The sequence below is a fragment of the Rhodnius prolixus genome, unplaced genomic scaffold (genome assembly GCF_049639745.1).
Source record: "Rhodnius prolixus isolate KJV_2025 unplaced genomic scaffold, Rpr scaffold_7, whole genome shotgun sequence".
Lineage (NCBI taxonomy): Eukaryota > Metazoa > Arthropoda > Insecta > Hemiptera > Reduviidae > Rhodnius > Rhodnius prolixus.
In genome coordinates, this window is record NW_027411582.1 from 5779765 (window position 1) to 5799607 (window position 19843).

A 19843-nucleotide genomic window follows, 5' to 3' on the forward strand; every position below is an offset into this window, starting at 1 on the left:
AAAAATTGTCACTTTCAACTTTCCTGGAGCAAGAGCTCATCCACCTCAACACAAGTTGGTAGGGAACCCCTTTTAAACTCGTAAAGAGAAGTTAACATTTCGTACTTCAGATTCCCATGTTGCATTCCTTTAAAATGAAGGTTTAACAGAAAACTCGTGAGTGTTTTAAGAATAACTTAGGAAGGAATAATTTAGGAAAAATTTCTAATCTTTTAAAAAGTTGACTCAAATTAGGCCTGATGACTTAATGATGTTTCGTCATTCTGATGTTTTTTTCAGAATTCAGGGTTTGTGGATGTAAAAAAAAAAATTACACAAATTTATTTTGTTCTCTCTTGTGTAATAAAAAAAGTCAAAGTAAAGAAATTTAAATATATAATATCAAATCAACATCTCCAATTTTAAGAGAAAAATAAACTTCCTTCTAAAGTATACTGTAAGGGAACGCTCTTAATTATATTAAAAGGTTGAAAAATAAGTGAAAAGTGTGTACAAATTGGAATCAGTTTGATTTTAGTTGTTCCTTTTAAATTTTATCTCTAAATCATTTCCGGATTCCTGGTATTTAAACAAACACGATTGCTTGCATCTTAAAAGTGAAAGTGACTTTACAGAAGATAAACTTATATATTTACTTTCATATATTTAAAGTAATTTGAAATGCTTTAAAAAAAAGTAAAAATAATTTGGAATAATAGTAATTACTGCATTATTTTAAATACTTCTTTTCTTTTTTTTTCTTAAAATATGTTACAGCCGCTAAGCAGTGCGGATCCTACGAATCACCACGCTCCAAAAGTTGAGCCATCAGAAGTCCACTAACAACATCTCCTTTTTTTAGAAAGATGAAGAAGACGACATTATTACTAATTTTTATCTTTTTTTTTGTTGGTCTCTCAAAAAAAAAAAACTGAAGTATAACAGAAAAAATCCAAGTAGACATAATTAAAAACATTAAAAAATAACCTTAATAAATCATCAAATTTATTAAGAAAAATAACTTAAGTAATCATTGTTAATCAGTTTATTAGTTCATCTGACTTTTTTTTCGACTTGTCAAGAAAACCTTGGCAACAAAATAAAAAAACTGAATAAGAAAAAAAAACCACATTTTTCTACAGTTTCTCTCTCAATAAAAGCAAATGAAAAACATTATGAGACATTTTTTGTTTAATTATAACAAAAATTTTAGGAGCAAGTTTTATTGAGGCTATCAATTAAATAAAAAAATAAAGGAGACAAAAAAAGAGCTAGATTATTTTATAATTTATCCACTTAATATTAAAAAGTGAATAAATAATAAAGTGAAATAAAGAAATTTGTACAAACAATTTTTCTTAAAATTGTAAAAAAAAAAAAACTTACTCAAAAACTCAATACGTTCAAATATCAAAAACACCGGCCCCCTCAAAAAAAATGTCGCTATTTTTCTTTCACGAAAGTGCCTGATGACAATGCACGCATTTGGGCATATTTTACATTTGATTTTTCTTGTTTTTAACCACCAAAGAGTTTTATTTCTCTTAACTCTCTACGTTTATTTTTGTTATTATTATTATTGTTATTATTATGACTATTATTATTATTATAATTATAATTATTATTATTATTGCTGTTAAAAGTTTTGCCTGAATATGTCCTATTGTCATCTGAGCCTTAGATCACTTATTTGGTACCTTTGATTAGATGTTCCTGGCTACCAAAATCGTTCAATTTAATAAATTTGTTTTAAATCTCTTTTGAAAATATGTCCATTATACTATACTCTAATTATTTTCCTTAAAAACTATGGCCATTGTAAAAAAAAGTGTGTCTTAATTTATAAAATTAAAATCTATCTTGCTTTAATTAAATGAAAAAAATGGATTTACAATTCTAAATTAATTACATAATCTTTGAAAGTTTGTTTACATTTAGTTTAATACTAATTTGACAATTTTTATTCGTTTTTAATAACGAGTAGTGCTCATCCTAGAATTTGTATGTGTAATTACTGTTGAATCCGTAATGTTCTTGGCAACATCCAAGTTGGTTATCCTGTTGCAATCCCGTTGCATGCTTGTATTATTTTATTTTATTGATTTTGTTATTTAGTCTTTTTTCTTTAATTTTCGTCCATTTTCAGAGATTAGTGCATCAGTTTCAAGTACAGAAGTTTTAATTTATTCTGAGTTGAAATTTTCTTCTCGTAACCGATACTCATCTTTGAGGATGAAAGAAAATCTAATATCAGAATTTTCAAATACAAGTTTGCTTGATGAGTAACATTTAAGAAGAAATATATACTTTTATCGAATTTTAAATTTCTATTCTATGTGAATGATTAGAATTTACTCGGAGATTGATCAAAAGTAGCCCAAGTATATCCTTCTCAGCCACCTTCTTCCCATAAAGTTGATGAATTAATCCTAAGATTGAAGTAGAAGACAATTTCGATTCCAGGTGTAGACAAGTTTTTCATCTCCTTACCCAAGACCTCCTCCTCATTATGAGTTGGCATAACCCTCTTTAATTCAGGAACTTCTTTCAATTAGCTTAAGTGCTATGCTCATAAGTTCTAAACGGCATGTCACTGAAAAGTATATGTACCATTTATTTGCTTTTTGTTTTTCTTACTTATCCCATAGCCTCAGAATCCAATTCAAGGTACTAATGCTTCTCTAGAAATTCTAATTCATTGAGTATTCCATGAACAATTCATTTTTCTTAGTAATTGCTTGATGTGAACAAACAAAGATTATGTGTGACCACATTTAAAAATATTGCAATATTTATTTTTTATTTATACCTGTACATATTCAAATGAAATTTCATATTGACTAGACTGAAAGCAAAAAGTTAAAAATGTTTAAGAAATATTAAATTTTCACAAGAGATTGAAGATTCAATTTCCTCCTTTTAGTCACAATCGTTCCGCAAATTATGAACTCTGCTCCGCTACCAAAACTGTGAAAATAAAATAATGGCTGCTGAAATTTATATATACATCCTTCATATATGTAATAAAATTCGATCGTGAACTTGGAAAACAAAAATAAATAACTAATTTAGTTAATATATAAATATATATACTTTTTTCTTTTCTTGTTTTTAATTAAAAGTTAGTAGAAAAATGCAACACTAGAGAATACCAGACGAAGGAATAAAAAGGTTAATTTTATAATGGAAAATATCGGAAAAAACAAAACAAAAAAAATAGTATAAAAACCGTCAACGACTATATTTAAATAATTACTTTTTTTTGAGAATATAGGAAAAGTAAGAGGAGACGTGTTGAAAAAAGAAGAAATGGAGTTAGTGTGCATGAAAAAAACATCACATAAGTGTTTATTCTGTGTACTGTTTTTTCTTTTAAGTATATAAATTGAGGGAAGGAAACTAATTAATAATAAATATACTTATTATTTTTTTTTTTTAAGTAAATTATGGAAACAGATATTTCTTTTAGGGGATATTTTTAGATAATTAAGTGAGTAATAACAAAATAAAACTAAAAAAAAAAAGAAGATTAAATCGCTTTTATTTGCACGCGTCGACGTTTAGGTTGTGTTTCGTATGACAGGCAGAATTCAAGAACTTTTAATTTGTGTGTGTGCGCCCCTATTCAAATTTTAAAGCAAAGGACGTTTCCTTTCCCCATTATTATTCAAAATGGACTTTATATGAAAATTATTTTCTATCCTTGTTATTATATATTCTCCCAGAATAAGGAAGAAGAAGAAAAAAAAACTTTCCCAAATATAATTGAATTTTATAATTAATAATTTTTAAAAAAATGTACAGAGAATATAGATAGAAGCAAAAACAAATAATTTTTTTTTTGTTTTAATTTCGTATAATTTTTTAAGTAAAAAATTCACTTTTTAATGAAAAGTTCTAAAATTATTATTTAATTATTATTATTATTATTATTATTATTTTGTTGCTTCCAACCCATTTTAAAATATAATAAATACAGAAACAATTTTAAAACAAAATGTGTTTATTAATTTATTATGTTTTTATTTTTTACTGTGTTCTAAAAATTGTTGAAAAATCCACTTTTAATCTTGTCTCGTTGATTGTTTTTACACCCATCCTATTTAATTGAAAAAAGTGGAATTATTAAAAAAAAAAAATACCATTAGTAAAAAAACATAAAAAAACATGTTTTAAGATATATTTTTATTATAAAGTAACTGGAAAAGAATGAAGAAACTTATGTAAAATTAAAATTTAAAAATCATACAAGTGGATTTTACTGTTTATTATAGTATACTAATTTTAATTTACACTTTCCTTTTTTTTTTTTAATAATGCTACGCAATAAGCTCAACAACTAATATATATAAAAAAAAGCACGAAGCTAATAATTAAAAGATGTAATTAAATACGACTCCAGCTGTTATTATGTTACACGAACTTCCGAGATGTCTGTACACTTATACTAAAATCCTTGCAGATTTTTTTTTTTGGGGGGGGGGCGAACTATGTACAAGGAAGACTGATAGACGCTGCAATGTATGACCGCCTTTACAATGGTTCGTGTTTCTAAAAAGTTGTAATTGGAACAGTCTTATATAGCGGGCATTTATGAGTAATGGCATTTTGTATGGAAAACCGTGCAGGTCACTATGGAAAGTCTTATAATAAGAATCGTTTCATCAACATACATTTGTATTTCTTTGCAGCACGTATTTTGATAAATACATACATATACTACGTGTTAAATACATTTACATATGTATATTTTAATATTTATAATAATACATAGCTTATACAATTCGTTCTGTGAAAATTAGTAGAAAGGTCTTAATTGCTATTGAACACTAAAGATAATTTTTGTTCGGAGGCATTTCATTTCCATCACTCGTCATTGCTACAGACAACATTAAAATTTTTACCGTAAAAATGTTTAATTCGGGGTTTTGTTTTCTAGTAAACGTGTATTTTGATTCAAATAGTTGTGCGTATTCTTGTAACCATAGCAGAGGTTTTCTGGTCTAGCTTGCGTGATTTTTTTTGTACTAAGTTGTTGAGATATTTCGGACAAAAAATACCTACTTAAATGAAATACAGTTTTTTTTAATTGTTTAAAAATGTGAAGTTTTATCAAAATTAAAAAAAGAAGGAATATCATCAACCAATTTTTAACAGGTATCTTTTCACTTTTCTACATAAATTGTGATCATTATGTTAATCATAAAAATCTTATTTAATTTTTTAAAACAATCATGTACATGTTTTATTTTTATTAATTCTGAGTATTACGATTACTCTTTTCACAAACATTAAAATAATTATTTTATTTTTGTACAAATTTATTGACGATGGGACTCATCCGAATTGCTAAACAACACTTTTCGTTTTTATTTTTAAGGTAAATGTGAGTTAAATGAAATTTTATGTTAAAAAAAATGGAATGGGTGTTAAATTAAATTAAAAAACTTTTTATTTTTGCTCACAGACATGTAGGAAGTATCAAATTTATTTGTCAAAACTTAAGAGAGTGTTTTTTTTTTCTGTAGTAAGTGTAAATTATTCTTTGTTTCAAGTATTAAAAAGTGATTTGGCAATTATATCCGATGATCCTAGAGGATTTTGTCACGAGATCTAATTTTATTAACTTGCTAGAAACCGTTGTTCATTTGTACAATCGTTGTAACAAAGAAATGTAATGACTCCAAACAGCCCTGATTTCCTTGGCGCACTCAGAGGAGGATCACATTTGAACCAGTTACTATTAGTGCAGCTTCATTTACATTGAATCAAGTTTATGTTTCAGTTTTCCTCGTAATTATGCCTATGGCGCATTTTTTTTTTTTTAAGTAGTATCCAAAATGATTTTTTGAAATCGCTACTTGACATTAAACTCCCCTTTCAATCTAGATTTCAAATTTTTGCCATGTTTCTCTCATCTTATTATGCTCCTGGTTATCATGATTTTCTTTTATAACTGAACCTAGATTCAGCACTTGTACTCCTGTTAATAAATCTTGAACTGTATGAGAAGCACCAATGCTCCTCACATTTTGCATGCTGTGGCGTTGTGCACAAACGCCTACAGTGATATTTGTTTCTGACCAGTCGTACTAAGCAACTAGACAGTAACATGACTCTTAAAAGAATTTTGAAGATAGTTAGGTAGACTGTTTTTATTTAAAGAATTACAGAATACAATATCAATTTATATATTGTACGTATATGCACTATTTAACAATGGGCATTTGTTCATCTGCCAAAAGGTTGAAGAGAGATTCCTTTTTCACACAATGGTGCTTCCATAGAGGTGTCCAAGGAGGCACTTGTTTTTAGAGCCCTCACAGAGATTGTATTTTGGACCTGTTTCCAAAAGGATACTTGACTTTCATCGTTTAGCAGTGCAATAAACTTGGGTCTCTCAATTTTGATGAAATTTTTTCATTCTCGTCTGTTGGAGAAATTCGGGATTACATTGGATTATATTTTATATTTTTACTAATATAATTCAAATAATAATAAATACTATTAAGTTAACAGTATCAAAAAGACTCTTGGAAGTATTGAAATCTAACTTGATATATCCTACATGAAATGGATTTTATTATATATTTTTTAATTTTTTTTTTTACACGAACAAACACATGCATATATAAATAAAAAATTATATATATAAAACACAATTAAGTATATATGTTTTTAAATGGCTAAGTTTTTAATAGTAAGTAGTTATAATTTCTCTAGGTTTATATACTATATATATAAAAAACAAAAAATTTAAAAAAAATAAAATAAAAAGAGGTATAAATAAGAAAAAAATTAGTTATAAAATGAAAAAAAATAATGTAGAACAATAAAAGAAAACAAAATAAAAAAGGAGAACAAAAACAAACTAGGTGACCACGCGACAAAGAATGTGTATGTTGTCGGACACATGTAAAAAGAAAATTTGATTACAAAGAAGTAACACTTCCATAAAAAAAATTATTTAACAAAGAAAATGAAATTTTAAAAAAATAGTAAAACTTCAAAAAGTATAAAAAAATTATAATTTTTTTTTTTTTTTTGAACGAAATGGCAGTGAAAAAAATTTTAATGCATTGATTATATGCGATCTTGTAAAAAATCTTATAATGTGTTATTTTATTAATTACTATCCTTTTATTCTTATATTTTCTACTCTGTAAAGTTGTCTTAAATACTTTTATATGTTTCTTCTTGATTTTATGTTGAGTATTTCTTTTCTTTTCTAGTTATTCTTTTCAATTAGATGGGTGGAAATGAATCTACGCGCTTGCTAGTTTTTTTTTATGGCGTATCAAGAACTTGGTCATTAGCCCCTATTGTTATTATTTGCCTTTTTTGTCTACCCTTTCAAGTGACCAGGAAATAACTAAACCAAATAAAAACAGCCTCTCAAAGCGAGCATTGAGCTTTATATCCATACTCCCCTGTGTGCCACCTGCGATTCACAGCAATCCGAACGAATCTAATTATCTATCCACGCTAAAGCGAAAATTATCTTATTCTATCTTAACTGTCATATTTGGACAGTCTTCCAACTAGTCGAGCAACGAGCTTATCTAATAAAGGTGAATGCTGGGAAACTGTCCATTCCGTGTAGCATACAGAGTAAAGCGAACAGCAGGTTTGGGCCCAATAAAGGGAAGAGATAGAGAACGTTTTGTTCTTTAATATACCTTCTCATTTCTTAAAATATCCATCTGGTGAATATTAGAACTCTGTAACAAAATTGGCTAGTGATTAGTTTTTCCATAATTGGATTCAGAGTTTGATTTTCAGGAAAACAGTGTTTGACAACCAAAGACTAATCTTGGAAAAAGATTCACCACAGTTTGACAAATTTAATAATAATTTTATACAGAAATCTCTTCTAAAGACTGATGAAACTGAAACAAATTTCAGACCCGAACAATTAGCAGAAAGGTATTGCCAACTCAGACTTAATCAGCTGAAGTATCCACACTCGCATGTGTTTGTTGTAATGGTTGTACCCTAGGCTCTTGATTTAGTTTCCCTGCAACCTTTCTTTCTTCTGGCAACTTCTTGAGTGCCGTTATCCTCGCAATTAGGTCTCCTTCGTATTTTTTGACTCAATTTATGTCTTATCTATCTGTTCTATTCGTTTATTTCCTTGAAGAATGTTACGCTTGAATCAGACATCAGCTTAAAAATTGTGCAGCATAAACTTTACTCCTGAGGCTGTACAAATAATTTTGTCTCTAGAAGTTCCGGAGTCCTTGTAAAATGACCCACCCTTGGCGGAGGGTGCTTGATTGCTTATTTGCAAATTTTTCACAGAAAAATGAATGAGATGAATGATTTTTTGTAACATGCAGCGATAAAGTTAAGTGTTGGGTAATTGGCAGATAGCACTGCAATTTAAAAATATGGCCATTCCATTATTAAATAGAAGGTAAGTTTGAAAGCGGTTAACTGTCCTTACAATTGAACCTATTGCAGAATATCCTCAAGTAAAACTTGCCTCAAATAATACTTATTTAATAAGCAGCGATCAGATCAGCGAAGTTCGATTAGTTATATTATGAATCCAAAAGATTCAATTTGATGCGCAACCATACATACATAAATGAAAAGAATTGATATTTCATCCCTATAATTATAATAGAAAATCAGCTGAATAATTCAGCAAGCTTCTTTTAAAAGCTTTCAAGTTGATTTACATTTTACACTTCACGTTTTTATTATATTGAAGCTTTGAACATGAATGTGTCTTTTATCTAATTTTCTGTATTGAGTGTAACTTGATTTTTTTTGTAGGTTCAAAAAATATAGAAAGAACGATATAGTAATGTATATATTAAAAGTACACGATGGTTTGACTTTGGTACAGCATAATTAAATGGACAGCCGTTGGGGATATTAGAATGAGAATTGGATGGAAGAAGAAAAATATACTAAAAGATGTGGATTGACAAGGTGAGAAAAAGAGGGTCGGATCAAAGTAGACATATAGAATGAGAAAATAACATTTTTGTTTTCGCAAAGTTGTAGCCAATCCGTCGCATTTTTAAGCAGTATCAAATAAAATACCGATAGATAACCGATTTTAAGGACAGAAAAGTTTTAAGAAGGCAATCTTTCTAAATTGAACAGTAGGTCTTAAAGGTAAAGGAGAAGAAAATTTCTCTTTGTAAACTAGCCTAGTAAGAGAATCTCCTGTTTGTAGCTATTAGAGATTTTTTAAAAGTAATTTTCTGCTGTTTTCAAGTTAGCAGATTTAAATCCTTGATTTCTTTGCTTTTCGTATTTTAACAATTCTGTAATCCATATTTTTCATGTACTGTATTTAGCTTTTGATCTCTCCCAATCCCTAAACTAAAACAGTTGATTTCTATATGGTATTATGAGAATTGGGTGGGAGAAGAAAAATATCCTAAAAGAGGGGGATTGACTTTGGTAGAGGTTATTTCTATATTTCGATCATCTCTTAAATCGAATAAGCGATATTTTTTGGAAGGTTACATTCACATTCAACATGTAATGCTATTGTCAGTGTTAATGTAGGTTCTGTGGCGTCATAGTCAGATGGGTGATTGGAAGCCGGTTAAACAAAAAATAATTACAATTTATCGTAAAATAAAAGAAGCTTCAGATTAATATAATGATTGAAAACTGTTGCTGTGATAGAGTAGCTCATGAAAATGTATTTTTTGTTAAATTGTTTACCAAACGTTTCAGTAAAACATTGGTGTGTTTTCTTATCATCATTCACCGTAGTTATGATTATTTTAATATTTTCTACAGATTTAAAGAGTGAGTAACTTTTTATTATGTATTCATAAAGAATTTGTTTTATTCAAGAATAAATTTTATGTTGTGTTACAGATCGTCATTATATACATTTCAATTCCACTTATATTTGGGATTTCGAAGACTGTGGCCAGGAATCACCAAAACTAATCCATCTTATTCGTACAGAATACATGGAATCATCTCGTATGAATATTTCCAAACAGACCAGTGTAGCTGATCAATTTAACAGAAAAATTAGGCCTTCTTTGCAATTGCTTAAGATTTTCAAAAAGAAGGTTAATTGATAGAATTATAAACACTAAGATATTTAGTTTCAAAGTGATATTTAATTTATAGTTCTTCGTACAGAAACACGGCATCTTCTTTGAATTGGGTGCTAATCGAGATTTGGACGCACCTCCTAGTGAAACAGAGTGGCTGACAACGCACCTACACTGGCATGGACTTCTAACACAACCAAATCCAGATATTTATCGTGGCGTTTTAAAATTTGCTAGACCAAAAACGCTCACTGCTCAAGTTTGTATTAGTCCCACAATATATGTTAAACATGTAAGTTGTTGCTCTTCTATTACATCAAAAATTTCATTGTTAAAGATAGTTCTTAGAGATCTCTTCTTAAATTTAGGGCTTCCGCAAGAAGAATACGCCCCTGTTATCCTTCTGATCCTTAAAAATGGGGAAGTATTTATAAAAAACCGTTTTTATTAAAAATTAAAAGGTAATAATTATTGGGTATACACTTTCAGAGTGAAAGAAAAACTAGAAGGATATGAAAATTTAAATGAAATTTGTTTGGATCCTAAATGAAAATTAATTTCGAAGCAATTACGATAATAACTTTTTATGTTATTATATATGACTTATGTACTAATTTGTTTTTAGGACTATTCGGTTTTTAAAAACGTGCATGTGTATTACTGTTTTGTTTTTGCTTTATACATACACTGATAGTCAAACTAAATACTGTAGCAAACTATGTGCTATACTATTTTGCTAATTCGATCACAGTACTGAACCGAATTGGAAAAATATTTAAATACTATAAACAAAAACAAAACTCATAACCTTGGTGAAATTATATAAAAGTCTCTTACTTTATGCAAATAAAAGTATGCAACAGTTACTAATCACAAGAGATATTCTAATAACCATAATTTTTTTCATTGATGTTTTCTTAGTTTTATTAATGAAAACAAAAAATAAATAAATCTTTTTATAAAATAATAATTTTCGAATTATTTTGAAATAGTGGTTTTATATAAAAAAAAAATGTTGGAACTGCCGGATTAGAGCATGGAGCGTGTTCATTCCTCTGGAACTCCAGCTAAAACGGGAAGATTTCCTTGATTGCTCGAAGTTTTCACCATGATCGTAATATGTTAGGATGTAAAAAAAAACGTTTCCGTTTTTACACAATCAACATAGCGCTAAAACCCTCTCTGTGGAACTCCCTGCGTTGTTTTCTGTCGGTTCCTATGAAAAGTAAAAGAAGGTCTGATTAAATAGACCTTAGTACTCGGTGTGGTTCTTTTGTAGAACAATGAGATAAACTTGTATGTTGTGACTAGCTCTCTGCAACTACTTTTCCAGTCCAAAAGTTCCAAGAACCGTAGATGGAGGAGTTTTGTCCCTCGGAACAGTCGCTAGTTCTCTTTACACATGATCGTGCCGAGTGCCTGCATCCAAGCTAAATAGAGGTAGCAGGACTTTTTAAACTAAAGACCTTATTCTTATGTAACCATTTCCACGAAAATTATGGGTAGAACTTGACCAGTGTTGGAGTAGATAGCTATAGTAATGTTAAAGGCTTTCTATCCAATTATGGGAATAATTTGCTGCATCAGAATTGCTTAGCTGCTCTCTAAAATTCGAAGTAATTTTAAAGAAGACCTCACATCTTATTTTTTTTTACCTATTTTTAATCCTTTGTTTTGCACAAGGCGTTCTTCAAAGTTGGAGGTGGCTCAGCGAATTCAAGTTTAATACCAGTACCTTGCTTCCCTTTATATTCCTTGATGAGGGCCTACAATACCACGTTTCTGGATCTTCTTGTTCTAAATAAAGTGAACGCTCCTTTACAAGTAAGAAAGCTCCTAAAGTTATATGAGAATTTCTTCTACTTCTTCCTAAATATGTATTAATTTTTTTATTGTTTTTGTAATTTAAATTAGGTACTAAAAACGCTACCTTTGAGTCAAGTTAGAGTGCAAGTTATTGGTCTAATCAATCATGGACTGAACGAAGTAGTTGATTTAGGTATTGATAATGATTTAGAAGATTTATGCTGTTCAGAAGATCTCGCAAACATACTTGAAAACAGAGGTTACAAGCGCAGTTTTACTTGTCCTATACATGATGCTACAGACAGTTGTTACTATGTTTGTGCAAAAACAACTGGGTATTGTCCATCTCGTCTGTACCATTGAACTGTATGTAATTCTCCGAATAATGATCGATCAGCCGAATTGAGTCAAATAAAGGTGTGATTTTTTTTGTTTTGTTTTTTAAATAGTTTTTTGTCATTTATTATTTTCATTCATTTTATTAATTTATTCATTCGTAATAAATTTTGAAAAAGATTTGTCTAAAATTCTGTATATTTTTGCTTCCGTTTTTTGTCATTCAGACAAAAAGGGCTCATTAAATACCTTTTAGGTCAATGCCAAACACTAAATAGGAATTTTTTAATACATTCATATATAAACATTTTAGTAATTTTATTATCAGTTGAATGTTTAATTTGTGCAACTTTTACATTTTTGTTAGAATAAAAATTATTTTATTTTGATTATTATTTTAAACAAATTATACTTTTTAGCCGATATTTTGTTTTTGTTTTAGGTAAAATTTTTTGAAAAACAAATAATTACAGTTGTAATTATCAATAATTTGATTGAAGTTGTATTAATTATTTTGTTGTAAGTAATTGCCATTTTTTTTATACTTTTAAATTATATTTTTTTATATTTCTTAACGTTATTTTCTTTGGTTGTAACCATGTGATTGATGTAAATCAATCCAGTAAAATCTTGTAAATACCCTAAATGAACAACAATTTGAAGGAAAAAACACAGTTTCTCTCATAATACAATAATTTAGGTGCATTCCAAAATTGTTTAGAATTCTCCATAAACGATCTTTTATTTGCATTCTGCTTCACAACCTGCTTCTTATATTTGATACGATTCGGACGTCGGTGTCCATGTTAGAATTTAAAGGTTCCATTTAAAGGCTTATTGAACAAATCTTCCACAATGGATTTTTCTTTTGAAGAATTTGCAGATCTCTGGGTAATTTATTCTCATCTAAGTTTATTGAAGCTCAAAGGGTATTTGTAAGAGGGGGAATATACTTTCACATACCTAAATCGATTTTCTATTAACTTAAAAATTCTTATGAAGTTTTTTGACATTATTTAGGTAAAGAATTGTAGATTTTATTGAAGGAAGACCTCTCAAAGTTGACAACTATTTTTCTCCAAAATTCACCACCTAAAAACAAGGGACGTAGTCTTGCTATGCTAGTCCTACATTGTCTTTTTTAATAATACGTACGTATAAAACCATTTTTATCTGCTATGTCGTACTTATTTGAGGCGATAGAACGTTTAAACCAATGATATCACTTAATAGTGGTAATAAGAGAAAATCATATGAGTGTTCACCCTAGATTTTGATTTCTGTAAATGATCTCAAAACAGAATTCCTAACGGAAATTCTGTTTTAGAAAAATAGTCGTCATCTCAATAATTTCTTACATGTTCAATGATAGAAATTAAAAATTTATACTGTGAACACTCGAAGATTTTCTTTTTCTACAGCTTACATAATTTAAGTTTCTTTAAGCTTAAAAGATAGTTCGCTTATTTTTACGTCACACTTTCTCTGTTATAATTAAACTAAAAGTGGGATAGGTCTTTTAAAAGTTATATCCATGTTCAAACGAATCCTTTAGGCGATTCACTAAGAAACTATTGAATACTTGAAATAACCGAATCAAAACTTATTCGACTGATATTCTTCCAATAGGGAAGTTCTGGCTTCAAATTTCATGCTAAAAAATATTATTTAGGTTTTGAATTTAAAGTACTAACGTGGCACATGTACGTAAGAAGAGCTCAAATTCATCCCTTCCTCATTCTTGAAAGAATTTGCCAAGGAAAATGTTTGAAATAAAAGTTGATATATACACGTATGCAATATCAAATTTGAAATTTGTGATCGCTCCATAATTTGTCGTTTTTTATTTGTGATGTCCACAAACTTCAAAGAAAAGTTTGTATAAACCATTTTTTCAGGAATTAGGAACCTCAAAATGTACACTTCTTTGAAATAAAAATAAAGAATCAGCTTTATTGTAAAATTTTCATCTTATGACAAGTAACAGGAAGGCAAGACAACAAAGGTTATGAACCTGTGGTGCCAAAAGCAAAAAAACCTGCCAGCAACTGACTTCCAAAAGAATCCTGGCTTTCTGTCATAGCCCTGTTTATACATTCTAGTTGACAGTACTCTGAAAAGATCTATTCACACATGTAGATAGACATAAGGCTACTCATGATCAAATTAACTTTGTTGGACGTTATAAAAAATTGCCGTAGTTAAGAAGTTGGTAAAGTTTAATGTGACTCATTTTTTCAATTGAAATGTTCACATTTTCATGAGAAAGGAAAAATTGTTTATTAATCCATGTTTGTATATAGTTAACCGAACATCTCACAAACGGAAAGTTACAGAAAACACCAAGTTGGTATAGCGTTTTGGTTCTAATGATGCTCCTGATGCGGCTTTTGAATCAAATCCATCAGCTGATAGTGCGATTTTTAGAGCTTATCACTTTTTTCGGAGCACTTTCTCAGGTAAATTATTTTTTGTGGTGGATTGTTGGGGTGTCTCCACATGAGAGCCCTTTTCTGTGGTGCCTCTTCATTATAATGTACTGTTGTAACACGTACATGTCGTTAAAGGAGCGCTATTCACATTGTTAGAATTCCAAACTAGGAATAAACCAGTTATTTGGAAGCGCAACTGTACAATTCCATGTATATATTTTTTTTATTCTGGTAACTCTACGAACAATATTTCAATAAACTCTGGCTTGTTCATCGTATTATGAAGAATTACATTTAATTATAAAACTTTTCTATAGCAAATTATTCTATGGTAATTTAGGTCTGTCTGATATAATTTAAACCATTCTTCTTGGTGATGGGCATTGAAACTATCATTAACTAAATAATTTTGGATATGTTCAACCAGCTGCTTTGTTAAGAAACCAAGCCCCTTAAAACTTCAGTATAGAAAATTTCAATTAAAATTGCTGTGGATTGGGTATGTGAGTCAGATTTTTAAAAATTGATAAACACAACAAAACACTAAATTAAAAAATGAAATACAATAATTAAAACATGCCCAATGCCCTCAAATTGTACATTTTCTTAAATTTTCCGCGATTGCATCACTTAGTCTTACTCAAGTGTAGGTGTAAAATTAGTTCATAGAAATCATAAGCTGATATAAAATGTATACTTGAATTGTGATTCAGTAAAAAATAAATAACTTTGTGACGTCCCTAGTAATGTTTCGGGGAATTTTCGTAATTGGGCGGTTTCAAAATACTGAAAGATGAATTAGCTCTTTTATTGATCGATATAACTGCAAATTATACACTAAAAAAGTCGTGATTTCTTAAATAAGCTGTCGCTATATCTATTTTTGAAATTCAACATTTTCTGATTATTTATTATTTTTAAGTATAATTAATTACCTATGTTATTAAAATGAATAAAGAATATTATCAATTTCAGACATTATTTTTGGCAAGCTTTCGACTTATGATTAGGCCATCTGTAGGGCTTGTGCCATTGATACTCATTTTAAAACTGACAATACTCGAAACAGGACAGAAGACAACCGACCTTACATATGTCATTGTAAAATAATGCAATTGTTACTAATTATGTAATTGCGAGAAGAGTAAATGAGTAAGAGATGGTGAGAGAGTAGTAAGACCTACACTCTGTTGTGCCAATTGTGTATATTTTAAGGTCTTATCTCTTAAATAATAATAATAATAACTTAAATATGGAACCAAAATCTAAACTTTAAGAAAATCAGTTGATGGGAGGGACCAATTTACAGAACGAATTTTTGAGTTTTTAGAGTTTTCCCGGCTTCTACGATTTTCTTTCAAGTTGTATTATTTGCAATAGTGTGCATCTATAACATTTTCTTTTTAATAGTTTTTGAAGAAAGTTCATTTTAGCGACCTTCCTAGGAAGGAATATTGGGTTATTCTAAAGTGTTTTAGTAGACTATAGGTTCATTACTGATATTTTATGCGTAAGGATGAAATTTATAGCAAAAACTACTATTTAGAGTAGAAATATTGACCCACTGGAATTGTGCCTCTTTGCGGTGCAGCATTTATGAATATTCTGTAATTGTCTGGAAAATCACAAAAAGCTTTCTTTAGAACTTGGCCAAATTTATGTTAGATCTACCATTTTGAAAATGAAATTTTGTCGCAGATTATGTCGTAGTTGGTTCTGGGAAGATAGTAAAAAAAAAAAACTTCTTTTAATAGAATCTTATAATGTGTATTAGTCGAACGATAATTTAAGTTCCAAAAAAACATGTTAATAATTTAGTATAAGTTCAAAGTATGGAGAAAATTCAATTTAGTATCTGTATGAAGAGAAAGTCGTTCAAAGAAATGTACATTCTAGATTTTTCTGTTAATATTTAGTTGAAGCGAATAGTATGATTTTAAATTTGCCGCCATTAATTTCTCGTTTAGTTGGAATTAGCCGCCAGGAGAGTGCGTACATTATGTTGTGTAGTGGGAAGCAAAATAATTTAGTATCAGTAGCGTACGCTAAGTAACGCTGGTCGTCTGGGTGTATAGTAGGTCAAATTATGATATGTTGACAATGATTTCGTGCGTGTTGGTTTAGATACCCACGTTGTTCCCTTTGGCTAAATACTTCGTGTCTGTATTTCGATGTAGTTTTTTTTTCTCATATAGCTAGGATTATTTAAAATAAAAAATGTGAGTATATAACATTTTCTTGTCTTAATATTATGCGAAACTGCACCATTATTGATTATGAAAAGAAAGCCGGTTTTGTGCTTTAACGTGGTGCCATTTTTTAATTTATCTTTCTTATCAAATTTTCATAGCTTTATTAACTATTTCGAGTTCGCCAAATTAATTTATTTTCTATGCAATTTGTTTTTTTCAAATAGTCTTTCAACAAGGGTCTTTAAAAATACAGTTATATTAAAGTCAATTTTAAAAATTCATGTTAATTAGATTTATGCCACCAGTTTTATTTCATGATTGTTTTTAATATTTACTTTGCAGCATGAATTCTAACGGTGTAAATCGGCGTGGTCAAGGCGTTCCAGAAGAACAGATGCTGTTAACTGAACGACCTATAAATGCTGCTAATATTGTGAAACCAACACCAAATGGAAAATTGTGTAAGCCAAAAAAGAATCTTTATTCATAAATTCATGTTATTTAAAAAAAAAAGTACTTGCTCTTCTTAGTCATAATCCTACAAGAAAACAAAGAGTGAAGACGACAAAAATACGTAGATTTTATTTAACGCAAGTTATAATACGCGAATGTTGTAGGTATTATATTTTTTAAATTATTTAATAATTTTCTTTTTATTTTAGTATCTATTAGCATTCAATTGTACTTACATATATTAATTTAAAGAGACAGTTGTTTTTAAAAATGTATTACGTCATTTTGTTTATAAACTTGTTGAAGGTTATCAACAGAAACTTGAGACTTCGTTCTCTTCGCCTATCCCCATAAAAGAATTTTAAAAAAGAGCAGGCGTTAAGCCAAAAAATTAGCATTTTTATTGTTTTTCTTGTAAAGAAATTTTGCAGTGAAAACGAATTACCCGTAAAATGTTCTGCTTTCAAATAGGTATTTGGGTGATTTTTATTTATTTCTACAGTTCATGATCATCAAATGTAAATTTTCATAACTTATTTTGATTCTCCTTCTTATATTATGATATTTTTATGTTTTATGACCCTATCTTTAGTCTTCGTTCAGCTAATTTTAAACAGCAATTATAAATTGCGGTTTTATTAGCTTTTCTGAAATGAATTTTTATAATTTTGATTGAGCAAATTTTATGGCCATTTCTCTTAAATTGAAATTTGGTTAAAAAGTCGCACACCACTTCTTTCTCTTACTTCATTTCTCAAGGATCTGACCTTTTAAATTGCGACTTTTAGGTACATTCTTCATCCTTAGCGAACACTGTCCAGATTTCGTATCTATCTCACTCCTAGAAGACCTACTCTTAATGTAATTTTTCAAGAAAAATTATTCTAATAAACGTTTTGTGTACACGAAGCTTAGGGAAAATCTCAGGAGTTATGGTGAATAAAATATCGGAAAAAATAAATATCTAGGGATTACTGGTCGGGGAATTTCCCTTAATTTAACCTTTCATAATAGTGTATAAGTGATGCTAAAACCGCAAATTTGAAATTGCGCTTGGGACAGATGGCTAATAATTTTGCAGCATGCAAGCCAGTACAAACTCCTTACTAGTTTAGTCAAGCTTTCTTAATATCTTCTTTACATTTGCCTGCTGACATCGTTTTCTAGCAGTGCAAAGTTACAGAAAGGTTTATCTAACATCATTGCGATATTAATGTTATTTAACGACCTGTCTGTGAAGATATAGTGTCCTCGGAGTCGATACCATGGATCCTATGTCAATCTAATGGCTTCCATCTAGCTTTTATAGGTTTTTGAAGTGTTGTCAGATAAAGGAAATGAAGCAGACTTCTCTCTTGATAGAATAGAATGTAAGCTGGAATATGCTAACTTGATCAAATTTACGAGCCAGATCCATCCACCCTCATCGATATCTCAACTTTAACTATGCCCATTTCCATGTAGAACCTACATGTTGTGTAGCAGGATTTATCTTACATATTGCATACAAACAACGCGATTTTTCTTTATTAACTAGGTTGTTCTCTAATAAACTTGCATAACCGTACTACACTAATCTGTACAATCATCTGCTTTTTGGAATTGTCGAAACAAACTGATTCATTTTGAAGAGCCTGTGATAATAAGAAGTATTATAAGTAATATTTTTATTCTGGCAGTTTGACGAAAATTGTAGTCTTAAGTTCTCTACAGTTGGTACCAGGTATCATATTTTGGTTTCAAAGTAATGTAGGGCAATGGTTGTTCCCAAGAGGAAACAAAATAAGTCCTCTATCCATGATAATGGATTTACGATCCATATTGAATGTACAATGGGAAGTTATTCTTTGCCACCGTATTTGCCTGATTTATCCCCAACAGATTACCATCTTTAGATAACTACATGAGAGATAAAAACTTTGGTAATAAAATGCCAAAAAAAAAGGACTTTCTCAAAAAAAAACAAATAAATGAATTTTAGAAAAATGAAATTTTATTGGTTACATTTGTTGGAAAATAATGGTACAATATAATAAAGAATGTTTCGGTCAATCAAGTTATTTTACTTCAATTGTGAATAAGCGACGGATTTTTTAGTTTATTTATTAAATTAAATAAATTTATTGTACTAGTTTATTTTTTATGTCATTGGCTAAATAGAAAATGATTTGTTTTATAAATTGCACCTGAGATCTTTTTAAATATGGGTCAACTTTTTTTAATGAAATAAAAACAGGTTTTTAAAATATTTAACGAGATACCTTACATTTATATACATATAAAAAGAGAATAAAATTGGATGATTACATAAGTCTCTCTATCGCCTCTCTTTATACGAGTTATTTTTAGAGTCGAATATATTTTTGATCATGATATAATTTCAGATGTTTGATAATCATATTAATCGTTATAGTTTTTCTTTTAGAATATAATTCCTGTTGTTGAAGAGTAAATATACGTTGATAACCATGGTAGGTTGTGGTGGAAATGTCGTTAACGTAAGAAAGGTTTGGCGGTGGCACATTGCTTAGACTCTTAAGGTTATAGTCCGATTTGTTTGGAGGTTCAGTGAATCTAATTGGCTCAAATCCGATTCTGAATTTGGTCA

General features: G+C 29.2%; 3 protein-coding genes across 10 annotated transcripts in view; all 3 read left to right on the top strand.

The window, feature by feature from the left end:
- Window positions 1–7092, top strand: part of CtBP (C-terminal binding protein) — a 58458-nt gene extending 51366 nt beyond the window's left edge. For all 6 annotated transcript variants that reach the window (XM_074113650.1, XM_074113654.1, XM_074113656.1 and 3 more), the window contains one exon: window positions 757–7092. In XM_074113650.1, the coding sequence (XP_073969751.1) occupies window positions 757–763 (7 nt within the window). In that variant the 3' untranslated portion in view covers window positions 764–7092. The remainder of the gene's footprint in view (window positions 1–756) is intronic.
- A 2141-nt stretch (window positions 7093–9233) lies between these two features.
- On the top strand, window positions 9234–12241 carry LOC141446827 (uncharacterized). The gene is made up of 5 exons (XM_074113659.1): window positions 9234–9756; window positions 9829–10031; window positions 10105–10308; window positions 11700–11840; window positions 11931–12241. The coding sequence occupies exons 1-5, from the start codon at window positions 9639–9641 to the stop codon at window positions 12183–12185; spliced, it is 921 nt and encodes a 306-aa protein (XP_073969760.1). The 5' UTR covers window positions 9234–9638; the 3' UTR covers window positions 12186–12241.
- Window positions 12197–19843, top strand: part of Ent2 (Equilibrative nucleoside transporter 2) — a 36283-nt gene continuing 28636 nt past the window's right edge. For 2 of the 3 annotated variants that reach the window (XM_074113642.1, XM_074113645.1), the window contains exons 1-2: window positions 16613–16809; window positions 17125–17243. In XM_074113642.1, the coding sequence (XP_073969743.1) occupies window positions 17126–17243 (118 nt within the window). In that variant the 5' untranslated portion in view covers window positions 16613–16809; window position 17125. Of the gene's footprint in view, window positions 12240–12600; window positions 12678–13178; window positions 13310–16612; window positions 16810–17124; window positions 17244–19843 lie in introns of those variants that run through there. The other variant, XM_074113643.1, reaches the window with a different exon arrangement.